Genomic DNA, 20,305 nt, shown 5'->3' on the forward strand with positions numbered 1-20,305 from the left:
GGTCCGCGTACCTTCCGGCCGTAAAGAAGCTCGAACGGGGAGAACCCCATGCTCTCTTGTGGTGCTTCTCTCACTGCAAATAGAAGGGGAGTAATGTACCTGTCCCAGTCTTTTGGGTTTTCAGCGCACATACGTTTCAACATTTGTTTTAGAGTGCCATTGAAGCGCTCAACTAGTCCATTCGCGGCAGGGTGATATGGGGATGTAGTGAAGTGTTTGATGGAGAGTAATTTGCTTACCTCTTTCATGAGATCAGATGTGAACTGAGTCCCTTGATCGGTCAGCATTTCCTTGGGGATTCCGACTCTGGTGAAGATGCTCACTAGGGCTTCTGCAACTCTTTCTGTCTCGATGCTTGGGAGTGGGATTGCCTCGGGGTACCTAGTAGCAACATCAATAACGGTAAGTATGTACCTATTTTTCTGGTCAGTCATTGGGTGTATTGGTCCAACTATGTCTACAGCAATGCGTTCGAAGGGGACTTCGATGAGCGGCATTTTTCCGAGTGGGACCTTGGTTACACGACCTTTTGATAGTGTACGTTGGCAGACGTCACACGATCTACAGTACCTGGTAATGTCAGAGTTCATACCGGGCCAAAAGAAATTGGTAAGTATCTTTTCTGTTGTCTTTTTGGTACCTTGATGCCCTCCGAGTATATTTTCATGGGCTGTTTGCATAACCTGTTTGCGGTATTGTTTTGGTACTACCACTTGTGTGATTGTTGTGTCGGGGTCCATTTGGGGAGAGTGGAATGAGCGATACAGCATTCCGTCTTTGTAAAAGAAGGAAGAGAGACCGTTATTGCGACTTACCTTCTCTGAACGAGTATCGGCGAGTTCTCGCAGGCGGTGTAATGTTTCATCCTTCTGTTGTGCCTCTTTGAGAGCTGTTGGAGTCACGATATCTTCCATTGGGTGTGGGGTTCTGAGAGGACGAAATGGCTTACCGTCTCGTTGAGCCTGGGCTCTCGTCTGTACTGCGCCGACAGGCATTGGTGTAGCCGTCCAGTCAGGATCTGGGTTGTCTGGTTCTCTTACTCCGGGTAGGTTACCTAAAATCAGGTCATAGAGTGGAGTTTTCATGCACAATGCGTTAACTTTTCCTACGTAGAAGGGAGTGTCTACATCTATTCTAGCGACGGGGAGAGTTTTCACTGTGCCGTCAATCAGCACGCAAGTACTTTCTTCACCTGTCATTTGGGTTGGCTGGACAAGATCTTGTTTAATGACAGCTCCGCTGCAGCCGCTGTCTCTGAGAACAGAAATTTGATTGTTATTGACTAGTCCGTTAGTAACTGGCATTTGTCTGACCACATGTTCTTTGGTGCATGCTGCACTCATCAACGGCAAGGAGTGTCCACATTTGAATTGGATATGGTCTGTGGTGGATTCTAGCTTGGGGGCATTGAGTGGCATCCGAACCATCATACAAGAAGCCTCAATTTTGACCTTTGTGTTAGTGCAAGCTGGACATTGACAGGGAGTATGTGGATTTGGTTCTACCTGATCGGGTTCCAATGAAGCCAGGTTGTGTTCCGAGATAGGGGGGTTTCCTTGCTCTGGATCCTGGGCGAGGACTAGACCTGCCGATTTCATGGGGGAGAAAGGACAATAGTTAGCAATGTGACCTGGTTTGTGGCATATGAAACACGTTCTGCCTCTGTTTCCCTGTTTTGTACAATCACGGGCAAGGTGACCGTGTTGGTGGCAGTTGTAACATTTGGGTTGAGATGGGGGCCTATTTCCTGAAATGTTATTTGGAGGGATTTTACCTTCAGGTCTGGTGTTGCTCCGTGGCATCTGTCCCACGTGTGTCTGGATGTTCCTTTGTGCCGGTGGGGGTGGTTTGAAGGTGCCTCCTCTGGCGTCTAAGTACTGCTCAGCTAGTTTCACCACGTCCTTCGAAGTCTCGGGCTGCCGTTCCTTCAGGAAGATGGCCAGCTCTCGATGACACCCACTGATGAGCTGCTCCCGGAGGAGTAGATCTGCCAGCTCCTCGAAGGTGTGCTCTATACCAGAGAGGCTTACCCACCTGTTCAAGTAGTTCTCTAGTCGGTTTGCATACTGGGATGCCGTTTCTCCTGTTGTCGGTTTGCCTGAAAAAAACTTGGAGCGAAATCCTTCTGCAGTGAGCTGAAAGGATTTCAAGAGTGCATGTTTCAAAGTGTCATAATCATTGGATTCCGCACTTGACAATCTAGAGTGGACATCAAGAGCCTTACCTGTAAGCAGTGTGCTTAAGTTGAGTGCCCAGTCTGTAGTTGGCCAGTTTTGATTTTTGGCATATCGTTCGAACCGCTGTAGATAGGCATCTATGTTATCTTTGTCTTCCTGAAATAGAGGCAATTTTGGAGATCGAGCTTTGCACCCATTAGAACTTGATTCGCTTTTGGTTTGCTTTTCACGCGCTATCGCCAATTGTAGCTCGGCTGTTTCTCTTTCCTGTCGCCTTAACTCTAACATGTCCGCTCTTTCCTCTCTGAGTCTCTTTTGCTCGTCTGTAACAAACTGCCTAAGCTCCTCTCCACTGAATCCGAACTTTTCTCCAATTTCAGTTAACTTAGCTAGCTCCATTCTGAATTACCTGAGCACTTATAATACAAAAATGTATTCAGATCAGTTCAGATCATGTACACAATGAATATACAACGGTGCACCTATAGATAGTACATACATAGATACATACATAGATAGTACATACATACAAATGTAGAGGAAACAAAAAAATCACAAGTTTTCCTCAACCTTTTTCTTTACTCTGTTTTCTCCGTTTATATACCCATGTGACTTCGAATGGCACGAGTTATACTCCCGGACAAGCCCCCAGAAAATGTCACATGGGCGGACTTAAATAATACTCAATCACACTCGTGCCATTCACTTTAATGTACAATTTAATAAACCATTTGTAGAATATTTACAAGACTGAAATCAAGGAGTTGTGACCAACATAAAATGCAAAATCAAAATTCTGAGTGAGATAAATTAAATTACAATACTCTTATATTCGACAACCATGTGAACGGGACCCTGTCTTGGTCCGGTTCCACCTGTACTTTTGGCTTGACACTTCTTCAGAATAATTATAACAGCTTCACTATTAATTCGTTATCCCTGACAATACACTATCTGCTATCAAGCGCAACACTATATGGTTCACACCACCGTAGTGCTGATCCTGAGATGACCAGCCTGCACGCACGACGGTTTACCGCGGTTATAACACTTGCCTTCAATTACACTGCTTCCGTTTACATCCGGGTTCTGTGTTAACCCGCAACTATCATGGAGTGTATAAATACCAACATTCGAATTATGTGCACATCATATTCATCCTTTTACCAATTTAACATGACCTTCACCTCTCTACTTCGGCGACACTTCCTCGTCATAACCAATCATATCAACAGGGTGTCATGCACCCGCCAGGTTCATCGCTCACCTGCGTTGTCCACAGAGTCACCTTAATTGTCAAACTATTCGCTTCCAGAACATAACTGATTCGTGGGTGGAGCGTCCTTGTATGCGAGGTTGCTGTTCCAGCTCCAAAGTCTCGCGAGGGACCCGCGTTCCGTATTCTTTGGCGTCCAAAGTCCTCCCTAGCGAGGGGCGGACACAGTCGCTCTGCTGCGAATGCGTCGGCCTGGGAGTAGGCTCGTCCTCGGCCTCGGCGCCATCTACAAAATTATTTAAATGCAACATATACCAATGGGGTGTGTTCTAACCACACACACAAAAACATTATCAGCTTAAATCCTGACATCACAGTGAAAATTTGAGAACTGCATTATTATCCAATTAACATACAAAATTCACATAATGAAATGTTTCAAACATTGGAAATATAACAGTGCATAGCTTATCAAACATCACCGCATCGTTTTCAAAAACTGTACACCATTATAATATACTTTATCACTTATTCACGGGGTTCTCCGGGGCTATATGTGGTGCCCTGAAACACATTCACATCCTTTTACACGACAAAGCAGAAATCAAATCGCAATTTAACTTACCAATGACCGGTGTAATATAACCAAAATGCCTCTTCTTCTTGGCTACTGGAAGGTTGCAAAGGCTGTTGGAATACGCCTTCTGGCAGCAAACAAAATCTGAACTCAAATCAGCCAGTATACAGGCTGACGGTAAGGTGGACGGACGGCTCCTGGCCGCAAACGAAATTGGGCTTAGACACAAAATTATCTTGCCAACTGGCGCCTGGGTGTGGCAGGTTGGTTTCCTGCCATCACGGAGCTAACTCAATGTTCTCTCGGTGAAATCAAAATGGTGTCTGCCACGAAAAGATCCAACTCTACTGTTAAATTGCTACTCGACTACGACACTCCTTTTCGAGGCATTTGGAATATTTGATACAACTAAAAGGACTTGAACGAAAACACCTATACCGCACTCTCCCGGAACTGGAGCTATTTCCTGTCTTTTCTTTCTACATTAATTGACATGCAAAAATAAATGAACTCCTCTCGGTCATCGATGGCGCGACTTGTAAAACATTTACACCTGTCCTAGCACTTTCTCTCTCTCACTCTCGCTTTCTCTCTCGCTCACTCACTCGCACTTTTTGTCTCGTTATCCCTACCCGTAAACATGTTTGTCTAGTTGAATGACCGATAGGTGTTGTACATGAAACAACCTGGAAATGCATTTTCAATGTGACAGCAATAATCCATCATGCTGAAATCAATATCGCCACATTTCTTTTTGTTTGTTTTTTGTTCCTACATCTTTTTCTTGGGAGAATTTCAAGGGGGGATATTTGTACAGGCCATCCCCCTCCAAAAGTGGGGGGATATATCCCCCCCATCCCCCCGGGATTTACGCCCATGATATATATATATATATATATGTGTGTGTGTGTGTGTGTGTGTGTTTGTGTTTGTGTGTGTGTGTGTGTTTGTTTTGTGTGTGCGAGAGTGGTATCTTATTTGTTCAAGCATGTACTATTGGACGTGCAGTAAGATAAGCAGCAAACTGGTGCCGATTAAGATAAAAGCAGGGAGAAAAGATTGAATATATCATGGGCCATCTAGGTTCACAATGTGTTTGGAACATGACAAAGGATGTATGTGGGGGGGGGGAGGGATATCCCGTCCTATACCCTTACCCTTTACCTCTCCCTCCATATTGACTTTAGAACACTTTTTGCATTGTCTGATTTCAAGATACTTTTCTAAAGAGTGCGCTCTCTGATGTGAGGGGGGGGGGTATCTACCTCTAATCTTCTCCGGGTCTTGCTTGGTCCCCCTCCGTAGACAAAGTACTCTAAATATTAGGGATTGACAATTTTTCGAACATTCCATAAAATTTGTGCCTGAGATCTTTTCATAAATTCAAGAAAGGCAAAGGCTCCTTAGTGAGTGTGTGTGTGGGGGGGGGGGGGGGGGAGGTAGCCCTCCAAACCCCCCCCCCCCCCCCCACCCATGTTCGGTCCACCTTCAAAGACGTACGTAGAACACACTGACGACGCACACGCGGAACAGAAGGTGACAGATACCTAGATATTCTAAAATTTTGACGTTATAGATAAAAACAATTTCCAAATATTCTATCTAAAGCGTGCATCAGATAGTTGAATTTCAATTCTGAACATCCAAAATCCCCCTTTTTGGGATCGGGGTGGGAGCTTCTACTGCACCCCCTCCCCCCCCCCCCCCCCCCCCCCCCCCCCCGCTGATCGGTCGCTCCGCTCCCACCATGCTCGCACATTTAATTCTTTTCAGTCCCTCCACTCAAGCCCCCCCCCCCCCCCCCCCGGCACCCGGCGATCCTGAAACGCATAATAGCTGTCGTGCACGCTAAACTGCATCGTATTGTTCTTCCTGTTTTCTATGCGCTTGATAACGTGCGCATCGGTCTTGGTTTTCGAAGGGAGAGCTGGATCCCAGCCCGTGAAAAGGACTTCACCTGGAAGATCTGATCTACTGGTGATTATCTCACTTTTGAAGCTCAAGCACTCCGCTCGAGTCTGTTTGCCCCGACACTGCCGGGTAAGATGAAGAACTGTAAGACGTTTCTAAATTGGGGCTATGCCTGTATGGTGGCTAAATTTGTGTGCCTAATGTTGAGCACGGGCGTCGTGAAGTCTTTCGGCATATTTATTCCGCACCTTGTCGCACAACTCGGGTCTACCAATGCCGTGGTTGGACTGATTTGCGGCCTTCCAGAGTCACTCGGAAGTCTGCTAGGTAATTCAGTTCAATCTTATATGACTTTATCTTCATGCATAATAAGCTTGGGCAAGTTTTCAGCAAACTCTATTATGTAAACGAACAAACTAACAAAACATTATAGATGTCAACGAATGTTTGCATAATGTTACCTGTAATTGACACAAGTAAATATACTTTATGTGGGCCTAAGAGGGAATGCGTTGCAATGTTTTGTTTTGTATTTGTTTTTGTTTTGTATTTGTTTGTTTGTTGTTGGTTGTTGTTGTTGTTGTTGTTTTGTTTTGTTTTTTTTTTTGTTTTTGTTTTTGTTTTTTTTTTTTTTTTGGGGGGGGGGGGTCATAGTTTTATATATCTGCGTGTGAAACAAGATATTTCCAGGAATCAATAATTGTCAATAGTTGATGATCTACAATTACTTTAAATCTCAAAAAATCCTTGAACACAATTTAATATACATTTGTTTTCAATGATAACTATACACACAGTCATTGTCTATTCATCATGACATATGTATTTTCTTTTTCGTTCATGTTTCTTTGGTTTTGCATTGTTCTAATGTTATTATTTTTTTCATTTTTTGTAAAAAGAGCACCAGTGCGCTTAGAAACACCCGCATAAAGAGCTATATAGATACAATTATCATTATCATTATTATTATCATCATTATTGAGAGATAAACCTTATCAAAATTGAATAATTCCTTGTTTGAATGGCGTTTAAAGACACTCAGTCGTGGCGAGTGGTTTGTGCGGCACGGAGACGAACGCAACACGCTGCCTCCCCCATTCTGTATCAAATGTAGTGACCCCCGAATGAGAATAGCGATGGCTCAATGGGTCAGCGAAAGTACGATAGGCTACAAGAGGGCTCCCTGTGCTTATCTCCCAACCCAAAATGGCGGTCAAAGCGAGCCACGAGAGCTTCCGAATGGACGCACACTCTCAGTGCGCATGCACATGAAGAGAGGCCAAAAGAGCCACGCGTCTTCTGGCCTCTCTCCTCCAATCACCGCAGCTCGCGGTGACAATATTTGTGTATGATGCGTACACGCACACACACACACACACACACACACACGCCGCAGCGTCTTCTGGCCTCTCTCCTCCAATCACCGTAGCTCGCGGTGACAATGTTTGTGCATGATGCTTACACACACACGCACACACACACACACATGTCTCAGTGGTAGCATTGCGCAATTGCATGCACAAACTTCGGTCGTTCGGAGTTTACGTACCATTAGGGATGGCGATCGGCTGCCTTTAAGGGATGGTATGATTTTGGTCGAGACTGGGAATTCTTTTGCGAGATGGTTAGAAACCAATTATGAAATTAAACAGCATAATTCAAAGAGGAATTCAAAGTTTATTTGATGAAAATCAGTTTTGGAAAGGTCTTTTTTTAAAGATATCCCAGCCATTTCAAAACCAATTTTCATGAAATAAACTTTGAATTCGTCTCAGAATAATTAATGCTATACCTAATGTTTCATGAGAGGTTTTCCATTACCTCACAAAAACACTGGAGAAATGAAGCGCCATCTCAACAAAATCTATACCATCCCTTTAGTCCATTTTATAGCATGAAAATATGGATTCATACCACAATATATTTAGATTGTTGTTCATATTCTGCTACATCTATTTCTATGGCTTTGTATCACAAAGGAGAGGTCCTTGGTTGTTCATATTGACTCTGAGTTATATTGCGAGATATCACTGGTCACACTGCATTTATACATGCAGTTTCACCGATCAACCGTGAATACTCAAACAGGAGACGAAAAACATAACCCCGATACTCTCTGTCAGTGGAGCATTTATCGTCTCGCCCCTGCTATAGTCCAAGAGCATTAGGTCAAAAAAGGCCTAAGCCTGGACATTTTTGGTAACAAGCTGATTTTTTTCAAGATAGGTCCAGAAAAATGTCTAGAATAACATACTAAAAGTCCTCATGAATCCTCTTTGAGCGTTTTCCGCAATCCAGATGGCGTCCAAAATGGCCGCCATTTCCAAAAATTCTTATTACTTTTCAACCAGAGAACCCAAATACAAAATTTAAATGTCTAAATATATGTTTTGAAGCATGAAGAACTCAATAAAACACATATCAATAGATGTTGATGCACGCAAGTACCGAAATCCAAGATGGCGTCCAAAATGGCCGTCATTTTCTGAAATTCTTATAGCTTTTCAGTCAGGTAACCCAATACGAAATTTAAATGTCTAAATATATGTTTTGAAGCATGAAGAACTCAATGAAACACATATCAAGAGATTTTGATGCACGCAGGTACCGAAATCCAAGATGGCGTCCAAAATGGCCGCCGTTTTCTGAAATTGTTATAGCTTTTCAGCCAGGTAACCTAAATACAAAATTTAAGTGTCTAGATATATGTTTTGAAGGATGAAGAACTCAATAAAATACATATTAAGAGATGTTGACGCACACAAGTACCGTAATCCAATATGGCAACCAAAATGGCCGCCATTTCCTGAAATTCTTATAACCTTTCAACTAGAGAACCCAATACACAATTTAAGTGTCTTTACAAGTTTCGAAACATGAATAACTCATTAAAATACATATTAAGAGATTTAGACGCACGCATGTACCGATTTTAACGCTCGAGCTCTTCCTAATATGGAAAATGGGGTGCAAAATGTCACAATTTTATCTCACAATTATGTAAAGAAATGTCAAAAATATTTTATAAGAAACTTTTTATTTAAAATATAGTTCTTATGTGTAAAGTATACAAATAATAGCATTTGCATGTTAACCTCAAGGAGTGTGTCCTTGTTACGAGAGAAATATTTCACCAACAGATTTGTTGCTAAACAGAAAGCCTACTAGAAGGCTATATCTGTTTACCACATGGTCTATTTTCGTCACCTTAAGCACATGAGATGAAAATTTAGCGCTAGCCCCTTTTTATTTTAGCGTCTATGAAAGTGTATATATGGTAATCTAATTTTTAGTGGGCTTCCAGACTTCTTCCACTTTATTATCTTTTGTATCCAGACTTCTTCCACTTTGTTATCTTTTGTATCTACGATGATTCAATTCCATCAATGTTCTTCTCCAGAGGGGCCCACACACTACAAGCTCTGTCTTTTTAGTGGGTCCCTCCATTTTTCGCACGGTATACATGTACTTCATTTCGATCACTTCTGTTTCTTTTTTACTATACAATGTATGATTACTAAAGGTCCTCAATTATTGTACAGTCTTTTCATTTCACTATGTTCTATTTACCTTGTTCTCTGTTATCAAAAGAAGTGAAACATATGTTATGTCGGAAAATGAAATAAACTTTGAATTGAATTGAATTGAATTATTACCAATGCATTTGATGTCTACCATGAGGTGAGTTCCAGTTGAAACTGTCAGCTACCACTTGAGAAGTAAAAACAATTCTTTGAAAAGTAAAGTTACTGGTACATGGAGGAGGGATACTCCTCTACCACACGAGGGACCTTTTTTCTTTCTTGTTTTTACTCGAAAGTGAAATGCATAGTGCAAACGTTTGGTAAGATATTGAATTATTTCCATCAAAGAGTAGGAAATTGGATATAAAGTAGTATTCAGGGAAATGGGCAATATGATTATGGAAGGGTGTGGAAGGGGGGGGGGTCCCCTCCCCCTCCCCCCTCCAACATGAGGGAGATTTTGCATTTTCAGACCTGATATTCAGACATCTGATCAAAGAGCTACGAGCTCCTTGATCTGATGCACCCTATTGGTGAAATATTAGATTTTTGTTTCCATCAAAAAAGGAACAAAAAGATATACAATCATGGAAGTGCGCTGTTATAGGGTTGCCTGCTCCCACACGAGGGAAAATTTCGTATTTTCGGACTAGAAATTCACAGAGCTGTTGCATCCATTTGGTGAAGTACCCGATATTTGTTTTTCTACTTGAAAACGTTAGGAAAAATATATATTCAGGAAAGTGTCGGGGAGGGAGAAGTGTGAGAGGAGAATACTCCTTCCCATACCTCGGAAATCTTTGGATTTTCCAATTTGAAATTCAGAGATTTAGCGCACTCTTTGGTGAAATATCTGAGATTTGTTTTTGTCCTAAAAGTAAGAAAATATGAAGAGTTTGTTCGCAAAAACCGATAAGTCTATATATTTGCCAAATGGAGATATTTGCGATTAAAGGTCAAGAAAAATAAAGAGAATAATGAGAAAATGTTTGCTTCTTTTTACCATAACTTAAAAAATGTACCTTTATGTAGCCACCAATATATCATTTAAAAGGTATTATTTTGTACTTCATTACAGAGACCGTACCTCAAAATCTTCAAAAATGGACTTATCGGTTTTTGCAAACAAACTCTTCATATATACTTATGGAAATATGCGGGGGAGGTGTATGAGGTGATGCACCTTCCCACAAAATGGAGATGTTTTTTTTTTTTTTAGGTTACGAGTTTCATGGTGCGCTCTGTTGGTGAAATACTAGATATTTGTGTCTATTAAAAAGTGTAAGTAGAATAAAGACTAGAATATTCAAGGCTATGAGCTAGTAGATGATGGGGGGGGGGGGTCTCTTTCGACTGGAGGGAGTTTTGCATTTCGATGATCGTCGTTAAACGGCCTAATGCACCCTTGGTGTTATATAGAGAAAATTATCCATCCTCGAAGAGTAGATAATAATAGTCTCAATATCCCCATCCCCCACCGAAACGAGAGAGCTTTTACACTTGAATAGAAATGAAATAATTATATCATTTACACACATTAATTTTGATGGAATATTTGGGAATTGTTAATCAAAAGGGGAATTTAATATATATTGGGGGAAGTGAGCGGTTGAAGAGTTAGGGCAAATTACCCTTCAATATGAGGGAACTAACTTTTGCATTTTGTAAGTGAAAGATCTAGTGCACACTTTTTGATGACAGATTCGGAAATTTGTTAATCTCAGAAGTGTACAAAGTCTATGGAAAGGGGCCGAGCGAGGGACGTTTAGCATCTTTATGATTGCAATTGAATGACAAAGTGCTGAATGACAAAGTGCAAATACTTCAGGTTGAATTTGGAAAATAATGATTGTACAGGCCACCACCTTCCCCAAGGAGGAGGAGGGGGGGGTGCATCCAACCCAACCTATACCTGTTTTGTGCACATTTAAGGGAAAGATTCCACTGGACCTTCTGAGTTGTTGAATCTCGAACATTATGTTGAATTTCTTTGTCTCTTGAAACAGGCTAAAAACAGCCATTTTTGATAAACAAACGGCGGCCATGTGGGGCAACATTTTGTTTTCGGGAAGAACTCACGTGGTTTTATTTGTACTTATGTGCCTCATGATCTGTAAATAAGTATTTCGTTGGGTTCCTTATGTCTTAAAATATATATGTATACATTTAAGTGCGTATCGCGATTACATAGGTGCAGGGTTATGAGAAAAACAGGAAATGGCAGCCATTTTGGACACCATTTTGGATTTCTGAAAGTGCTCAAGTGCTTTATTTGTGTTTCAAAATCTCTGAATAAGTATTATATTTGGTTCCTTGAGACTCAAAACGTATATTTCGACATTCCAAGTGTGTACAGTTGAAATCTGCTTGCAAAATTATGAAAAAAAAATCAGGAAATGGCGGCCATTTTGGACGCCATCTTGGATTACGGTACTTGTGAGCTTCAACAACTCTTAATATGCAATTTATTGAGTTCTTCATCCTTCAAAACATATATGTAGAAATTTAAATTTTGTACTTAGGCTACCTGGCTGAAAAGTTATAAGAATTTCAGAAAATGGCGGCCATTTTGGACGCCATCTTGGATTTCGGTACTTGCATGCATCAACATCTCTTGATATGTATTTTATTGAGTTCTTCATGCTTCAAAACATATATTTAGACATTCAAATTTTGTATTTGGGTTCTCTGGTTGAAAAGTTATAAGAATTTCTGGAAATGGCGGCCATTTTGGACGCCATCTTGGATTGCGGAAAATGCTCAAGGAGGATTTATGAGGACTTTTAGTTTGTTATTCTAGACATTTTTCTGGACTTATCCTGAAAAAATCAGCTTGTTACCAAAAATGTCCAGGTTAAAGCTAATACTCTTGGACTACTAGTACAAAGTGCATGCGAATTGATAACTTCACAGCCCACTTTTACAATGACTGCAGCCATGTAGGGCCTCCTACTTTCCTTACACGCACATGAATGTGTGCAAGCGTTGAATCCAATTGAACTCAATTCAGATCAATGTATTTTTATTACATTCGCGAGTGGGCTAGGCCTAGAACATCAACTAAAACTACATTTAGGGCTCGTAGACACATTTCTTTTTGTCCAGCACAATTGACAAAATGTATGAAATTTCATAAAATCTGACTTTGTTCTAACGCACACATGTCCAATTTCACCATTACTTTGTATAATCTATTGAAAAAAATACAATCTGCATTTAATTTAATTGAATAGAATTGAATTTAATATAATTTAATTTAATTTAATTTAATCTAATTTAATTTAATTTAATTTAATTTTTTTAAACAGGCGTTTGTATCAGTGTTCTTCAAAAGGGAAGGAGCATACATTGCTTGCATGCCCGACACATGTTTGTGCACGTTGTGTATGTGTATTGTGTGTACATTCCTGTAATACGATCAGTAACATGTCGTTACCTATGCCATGTATACCCTTTAACCAGCCCAGTCTCGTGCAATTAGCCCAACCAACTGATTTTTCAGAGAGAGAGAGAGAGAGAGAGAAAGGTTTGCTTGTTGCCAACTATCAGTGACCTGACCTACAACATCCCATCAAATGTATACTGTGTTATTTGGAACATTTTGAGTGTTGTTGCTCTGTCTTATGTATACAGACTTAGTTTGCCATAGGAATGTTTTTACCTTTATCATGGGCGTTCAGTTGCTTCACACAGCCGTTACCTGGCGCACCTATATAGGCCTAGCGTGTTAATGAATAATCACAGTGCAGATTAACGCGGAGTCTTCCCTTTGTCTTACTCCCTCTCATTATCATCTGTTTTTGTCATTCCTTTTTTTTATTGTCTGTTATTGTTTTGTTTTCTGAAATAGTTTGTTGTTTTTGTTGTAGCTATGTACAATGATAGTTTATGTAACTATCTCTTTTTCTGTGTATTAACACCATGCATTTAGCTTTGCCTACTGGGGACCCACCTGCATGGTGATTTGATTTTCTTTGTGTTTCTTTGTCACGATGATTTTTCATATATTCTCTCATGTGATAAAATAGCCATGATAAAATAACGGCAAATTGATTCGTATTTTTTTCTCAGGTGATTTGTTAATTTGTATCATGCAGAAACAATAAATGAAATGGACATGAAATGGAACTTTCGGAAGATACAAGGGGTCATGGTTTTCTTTGCAGCCTTCTTTCGGAAGCCACACGGAGTGCAACCGCCAAAGTTGTGTTCAGTTTACCTAACGAGTTACTAGAATATGAAGACTTTAGGAATTACTTTGTGCACAGAGGCTTATATCAAAACATACAGTGAAGCAGTCATACCAGATTTTTACTGAGCTAGAAATATTTTGGAATGTTTACTTGTCCTTGACGGATCTTGAGATGCCCTCACCTTCTAGAGTAATTCACAAATTTTACAAACTTATGCTTTTCTTGTGAATTCCTCTTTTCCATGTAGAGTTATTTTTAGATTATATTGCTTACTTGTTTATTTATCCAAACCAGAGTTGATATCATTATAATAATTTTATTCATATTTTAATGAAATTTACGTGGTTCAAAGTTCCTTTAAATATTATGTACTCATGTAAGCGTTATGTACATTACTTTGTATTACTTTATATGGAAATAAAATCATTTTGAATTGAATTGAATTGAATGAAATGAAACGACATGAAAACAGTTTGCATATGATGGACTTGATTGTGTTTGGAATACATGGAGATTAGGTGGAAGTGATTCTGAATTGAAAAAAAGTTGTGTCCCTCAAGGATCTCTCCTAGGCCCACTGTTATTTTCGGTATATCAGTGATATTCAATATTCCTCTTACGTAATTTTCCGTCATTGTATTAGCTGATGACCTCAAATCTATCGACCCTTATCAGAACTTGGGAAGCTAAACTTAGAATTTCATAATATTACTACTTGGATTCATGCAAATTGTAACTCTTTAAAGAGATCTGCATTTTTCAACAGTGCAAGCAGAAGATACTATACAGATGATTTTTTTTTTCAATGGTAATATCTGAATGGTAATATCAATACAATCCTTGTAATTTGGTCAAAGAACGCTGGCGTGATACGGAAAGTGAAATCTTGCTTTCCACACTATTCATTGTTCATTTTTGTTTTGTACGTAAGTCTTTTTGTTTCCCTACATCAATATTTGTGTACCATCACAGGACAATTTAAAAATATATATGATTTCATTAAGATTACTGATCAAAATGGTCTGAAGGATCATAATGTCGTATATGTGATGTTAAATCTCGTGGACTGCTTTCCCTACATCAATATTGGTGTACCATCACAGGACAATTTAAAAATACATATGATGATTTCATTAAGATACATTATTACTGATAAAAATGGTCTTAAGGATCATAATGTCGCATGCGATGTTAAATCTCGTGGCCTGCAATCTAGCGCACTTTTCCAGAAACACCAAATTCTGAAAGTTGGGGACATCTACACCAGTGCAGCTAGGATCTCGAATGTTCAAGCCTGAAACAGGCTTCTGTGCTCACTGATTCAAGATTGCTGAGGCTGCCAGTCTGTGTGTATTTAAACGTTGACCAAAATCCTATTTTCTCCAAAGGTATTGCTTTGATTCATGGATATTTTAATCATTTGAAATGCTCGTGTATACTTTATTGGTAGGTGTATCAGTTTAAAATCTCTAGTTAGCTAATGTATCAATATATCACATGCTCCTCTTTTCTGTGCTTATCTAGTTTACATTCCCCATTTTCCTTTTCCCTTTCCCCTTCCTGTTCTCTCTTCCTTTGTCTGTTTCCAATATTACGTGTACAGCCATTTACACCAAAGCCTCTAAAATTTTGTTTTCTATAATTGATTGCTTACAATGGGTTTATTTTTCCTTTTGTTATATAGTGTTACAGTATGTTTGCTGCTGGTATAAGAGGGATTCTTTATCATAGGCTGTGCTAGGTTTCCCAATCTTCTTTTTCATTCATTTCCATAATTATGTACAAAGATTGAAAATTTGTTATATTGTTTGAATGAAGGCAAAAATAATTTGAAACTATATAAAAACTGAAATTAAATTGTTATTGTTTCAGAGAGTTCGTGTCCTTGAAGTATTGTAGAAGGAATCTCGCATGAGTAAGGTTATGCGAGCTACAGTTGAAATACAATTGTACTGAGTTGAATCACTTTCTGTGTGATCCACTTTCTTTTTATCTAATTACTATAAACATCGTGATGCACAGATGTAACAGTCTGGATGCAAAAGTCAGATTTTGGGCCTAATTTTGTTTCACCGTCCGCCCATGTTTTAGATAGTTTTACTCTATTTCGAGGGTGCTGAATCCGAATCTGGATGATGTAACTCTTGCAGACCAGAGGGTTTGAGATGTCCAAAATGGTCGTCAAAAATTAAAATTCCAACAATAAGTACATCCTTAAATATGATGAATAAATTGAAAAAGAAATATTACTACTGATGGGATTATCCTATTTCAAAGGTGCTGAATCCTAATCTGGTTAATGGTTTTGAGATTTTCAAGATTTTGCGGCCATTTTGGCGGCCATCTTGAATAGCACAAAACCCTCAGGAAAGCAAGACTTGCATTAACCAGATTCGGATGCAACACTTCACCGTATCTCGATTACAATTATATATTCATGAACTGACACGAAAGTATGACAGCATATACCTCTTCCTCGGTCATGCATATAAATTGACTCCATGCGAATCAGTTAAAGACATCATGTCATTCATTACTATTAAATTTTCACTCATATGTATTTTTTCTGAGACTAACTCACTGACCTGGCAGTATATGCATACGTTCAAGGTAGCATTGATCCATTGTGATCTATTTATGCCAATGGGGACTGACGTGCAAAATGAATTATTCAGTATGTGCAGTTCTAACGCAAGGTACTCATTAGTCATGAATTTGACGTCACGCCCAATCTTCGTCCTACGATATAGCTTCGGTTCACCCTGCTGACTTGCAGGTCGGTTACCAGGGGCCTGTTTCATAAAACTTGTCATCAGTGACAAGTTGTCATAGATGTGACAAGCTACGGAAATCCTTGCATCTGATTGGCTGAGAGCAAATTTGTCTTAGATATGTGGCAGTTGTCACTGATAACAATTTTTATGAAACGGGCCCCTGATCACCGTTTTTCATCAAGCACAGAAAGCACCTTGTACAAGTCAACGAATCGATCTTGAACAAGATGAATTCTCTCATCCAGCTCAATACCAACGATCAAAATCTCTTCTCCAATTGAGACAATCACGCTTAACTGTAGATATTTGGTGATTAATTTCAGAAAATTCCTGAAAAAAAATTAGCATTCATTCAAACAGTTAGTCAGAGAATCTGACACCGACTTTTGAAGGTTAAAAAAAGGAGTACCCTTTAAAAAAGGAGCGCCCTTGGGTTATCAATTTGGCAGAGATTATATGCCATCATCCGTAGCTTCACAGCTGCCGCGTTATCATGCGGTGAGAACGCCATCTTTCAGGATATCCGCTTGTTCGTCATGGTGAACGACAGAAGTAGGCAGTCATGATTCTTTCAGTCTATAGTGTCCATTACTATGGTGTTATTCCAATATGAAATACCCCTACAGTCTGCTGTTGACAACAGCATAGCCTCTCTCACGAGGACAGGTCGTTCTATTGCTTTCGTTGGTGTAATGAGAGTACAGGGGTGGGGAGGGGCAAGGGTGGTGGCGGAAAAGCTTTATATTTAAGGTTTATCACGGCCGGCGCCAAGTTTTCAAAAGCGGAGGGGGCCCAGTTTATATTTCTGGTGCCACTTCTCGGTTTCATCAGTTAACAAGCAAACAAAGAAAAAAAGTGTGTGAGTGTGTGTGTGTGGGGGGGGGGGGGCTTCAGTACAACTTCTGCTACCACTTCCGGGTTTCATCAGCTAACAAGCAAAACATTTTCCGGGTTTCTTCAGCTGACAAGCAAAAACAACAACAAAACAAAACAACAACAACAACAACAACAAACCCCTTTCTGATTCCACTCCCGGCTTTCTTCAGAAAAGGAAAACAAAAGAATCGCTCTGGGTCCCACTTCCGGGGTAAAAAAAAAAGAAATACTAGTAGTGTGTGGGAGGGGGCCGGGGTGCCTCCCAGTTCCGCCAGCCCAGTTTACTATGGCTGAGGTAATTACGTTCCATGCTTCGTGTATCATACATATACTGAGATGTTCCCATGACGATTATTTTCAGGATTATAAACAAGTGGAGTGAGCGAGCTGGGAAAAGGCAGGAAAAGAAAAAATGTCCACGGCCTTTAACCGTATTCCATACAAAACATGGTAAATGTATTATATGAAACTATCAACACGTTGAGTCAACGATGATCAAAAAATACTTTCGAGAGTATGAAATTAGTACAGTGTACTAGATGATGCTTGTACTTTCATTCGACAAAGACATACAGAATATACATCTGGGAACATTCAGGAGAATGGTACGAGAAATATCTCAAATGCAATGTTTATGCTAAAGAAATACAGGCATTTTCTATGTAAAACGAATTTGAAATATACGTAAGGTAATGCTGGATTTTATACATCCATCATCGGTAGTTGGTAGGTAATGATGATAATCAGGAAAGGGGAAATATAACACATTTTGTTTAGTTCTTCGGGGAACTTATGAGGAAAGGTCATGGGTCACCATAATATACTGGTAAAACGAATGTCCTTGTTGTCTTTCATTTTGTATTTCCCGACAGCGCCATTTCTGTCATACCTCATCAAGCGGACTTCCCCTCGAAAGGCGGCGTTCCTTGGTGCAATCTCCTGCAGCGTCGGACTGGTCTCGGCAGCTTTTTCAAAGAGTGAGATTGCTCTAGGTTTCTCCATGGCTTTCCTCGGTGAGCATGTACTGATTCTAAGCTACTGCATCATCTTTAAGGATTTGATCATACCACGTTAACTGGAGCACTCATGGAACTGCACAATCATACTGCAACGCAGATCATGACTGTGGTAATTGAACGCCCAGTTTGTTTTGTTTCTTTTTATCTAGATTATTTCTATCTACGACTTTCTTCATTATGTAGTAGAGAGGGATTTGTGCACGATATCCAACAAACGAGATTATGGCATTGTTAATGGGTCCCCGCTTTCATTTCTCGATTCCCAGGAATAGGAAACAACATTTTGATTATATGCACCATACTCGGCATCAACGAACACTTTCCGGTCAGGTTTGGAGTGATCAACACACTTGCAATCATGGGTTCACCAGTCGGTGCTTTCTTGCTACCAGTCGTGTCCGAGAAGTTGTTCGAATACTACGGACTGTGGGGAACCATCTTTATCCTGGGTTCCCTCTACATGAACACGTTTGTCTGCGCCGCGACGCTCAGGCCCCTGACAAAATCTTCAGCTCCTGAGAAATGTGCCGATTTCAAGCAATTGCCCACTTCGGAATCCAACCACGGAGAAGTTAAAAACTATCCTGTAGAGGACGTCGGATATAACGGTGTATCACCCAAGAGAGATCGACGGCGCAACTTCTTAGCTTGTACCTACCTCTGCCAAGCAACCAACTTGTCAGTCTTGCATCGATCACCGCTCTTCTCGCTGTTTATCATATCAAACTTCTTCCTAATGGCTGTTTGGGCTGGATGGACGCTATTTCTCGTTCCTCATGCAGAGTACTTAGGAATGTCTCAAACTAACGGATCGTATCTAGCGATGATCGGCGGTATCGGTGGGTTTTTCGGACTTGCCATCTCCTCGTCCGTGCTCTTTTTCAAGCCGAACAGTGGGGTCGATGCTGCCGCTGTCTCCGGTGTCGTTGGCTCCGTGGTGTTCTTTCTTGATTACATTGACAGCAGTTTCTCCTTTCAGGCCGTCCATGCTTTCATCATCGGTTTCATCCTCTACAGCCAGTGTGCCTTAATCGTCGTAGGTGTCAAGTATGCTGTTCCTCCAGAAGACTTCAACATGGGACTTGGTCTCACATTAGTCGCAAATGGAGCCGGGACCCTGACAGGAAGTTTTGTCACAGGTGAATTACTCATTCTACTACTGACACAATGCTAATGTTGATAGTACGTTATGAATTTTGTTCGTTTATAGAAGTCGGACGTTTATTTTGTTTACTTTTCATTATTTTTGAGAGAATGTATACTGTACACTTTCGCTGTAAAAAGTTCTAAATATTTAACAAACTTAAGTTACTACGTGCATACACAGTCTTCATCCTGTCAAGTAGATGGTAAGACGTTAAGCTCGCAAACAAAGAATATTACTTGCGGGCAATTTGCCTGTAAGTTGAAAGGATGACAGAGTTTCGGCCAAGCAGCGACTTCCAGAAACAAATTTTATCTATACAGTCCTTTACATAACACATTACTCATCGAGTCCTAATTGTTACCTCCACATTTCAAACAAGTCCAGAAAAGCTAGCTTGCCAGTTATGATTCTTTCCTAACTCGTCTGGCCAGATGGAAACTCATCACTCTGTTTATATTACTCTTTCCGTTTCACCTCAGGTCTCCTCTTCGATGTTACGTCTGATTATCGTCTGGCCTTCGTCGTGTTTGGCATAGCAGAGCTACTCATGTTCTTCTGCTACTTCACCTATGCCCTCCTCACCAGATTCTCCACTAAATACAAAATTTATAATCACATCGTCCTAAAAACTTCCTAAGATATACCATTCTGCCTAAAGTGCCGTAGGGCCGCATAGAAATTTATCGCTCTTAGAATATTTCAATTCCAATTCAATAATTATTGTACTCTCCATCCAACAAAGCAAAAACATGATACAAAGTATCCATTCGGGAAATTACATTGCTTAACAATTTGTATGAAGGATAAGCCACAGAGTATAATACAAAGTATGATATATGGATATTCAAAATGAGAGAAACATTGCATACTTTTCAATTATGACAAAAAGTA

General features: G+C 40.2%; 2 protein-coding genes across 2 annotated transcripts; one reads left to right on the forward strand and one right to left on the reverse strand.

Annotated features, from left to right (window-relative positions):
* Positions 1–252: 252 nt before the first annotated feature.
* LOC139730958 (uncharacterized) lies at positions 253–3,040 on the reverse strand. The gene is made up of 2 exons (XM_071641839.1): positions 816–3,040; positions 253–381 (listed from the first exon to the last, which is right to left on the reverse strand). Exons 1-2 carry the CDS (start codon positions 2,574–2,576, stop codon positions 253–255), a joined length of 1,890 nt encoding a protein of 629 aa, XP_071497940.1. The 5' UTR covers positions 2,577–3,040.
* A 13,868-nt stretch (positions 3,041–16,908) lies between these two features.
* On the forward strand, positions 16,909–20,051 carry LOC139730959 (monocarboxylate transporter 2-like). Its single transcript, XM_071641840.1, has 4 exons — positions 16,909–16,924; positions 18,121–18,261; positions 18,534–19,406; positions 19,894–20,051. Exons 1-4 carry the CDS (start codon positions 16,909–16,911, stop codon positions 20,049–20,051), a joined length of 1,188 nt encoding a protein of 395 aa, XP_071497941.1.
* Positions 20,052–20,305: the final 254 nt, after the last annotated feature.

Source organism: Diadema antillarum, unplaced genomic scaffold (genome assembly GCF_040938485.1).
Source record: "Diadema antillarum isolate AM-2024a unplaced genomic scaffold, OU_Dant_1.0 seq00000345_RagTag, whole genome shotgun sequence".
Classification (NCBI taxonomy): domain Eukaryota; kingdom Metazoa; phylum Echinodermata; class Echinoidea; order Diadematoida; family Diadematidae; genus Diadema; species Diadema antillarum.

Excerpts from the sequence above, each read along its gene's own strand:
- LOC139730958 (XM_071641839.1), bottom strand. The coding sequence starts at position 2,576 with ATGGAGCTAGCTAAGTTAACTGAAATTGGAGAAAAGTTCGGATTCAGT. Across the intron at positions 382-815 it reads CCGATACTCGTTCAGAGAAG|GTACCCCGAGGCAATCCCAC; the intron begins GTAAGTCGCAAT and ends TGTTGCTACTAG.
- LOC139730959 (XM_071641840.1), top strand. Across the intron at positions 18,262-18,533 it reads TTTCTCCATGGCTTTCCTCG|GAATAGGAAACAACATTTTG; the intron begins GTGAGCATGTAC and ends CTCGATTCCCAG. Across the intron at positions 19,407-19,893 it reads GACAGGAAGTTTTGTCACAG|GTCTCCTCTTCGATGTTACG; the intron begins GTGAATTACTCA and ends GTTTCACCTCAG.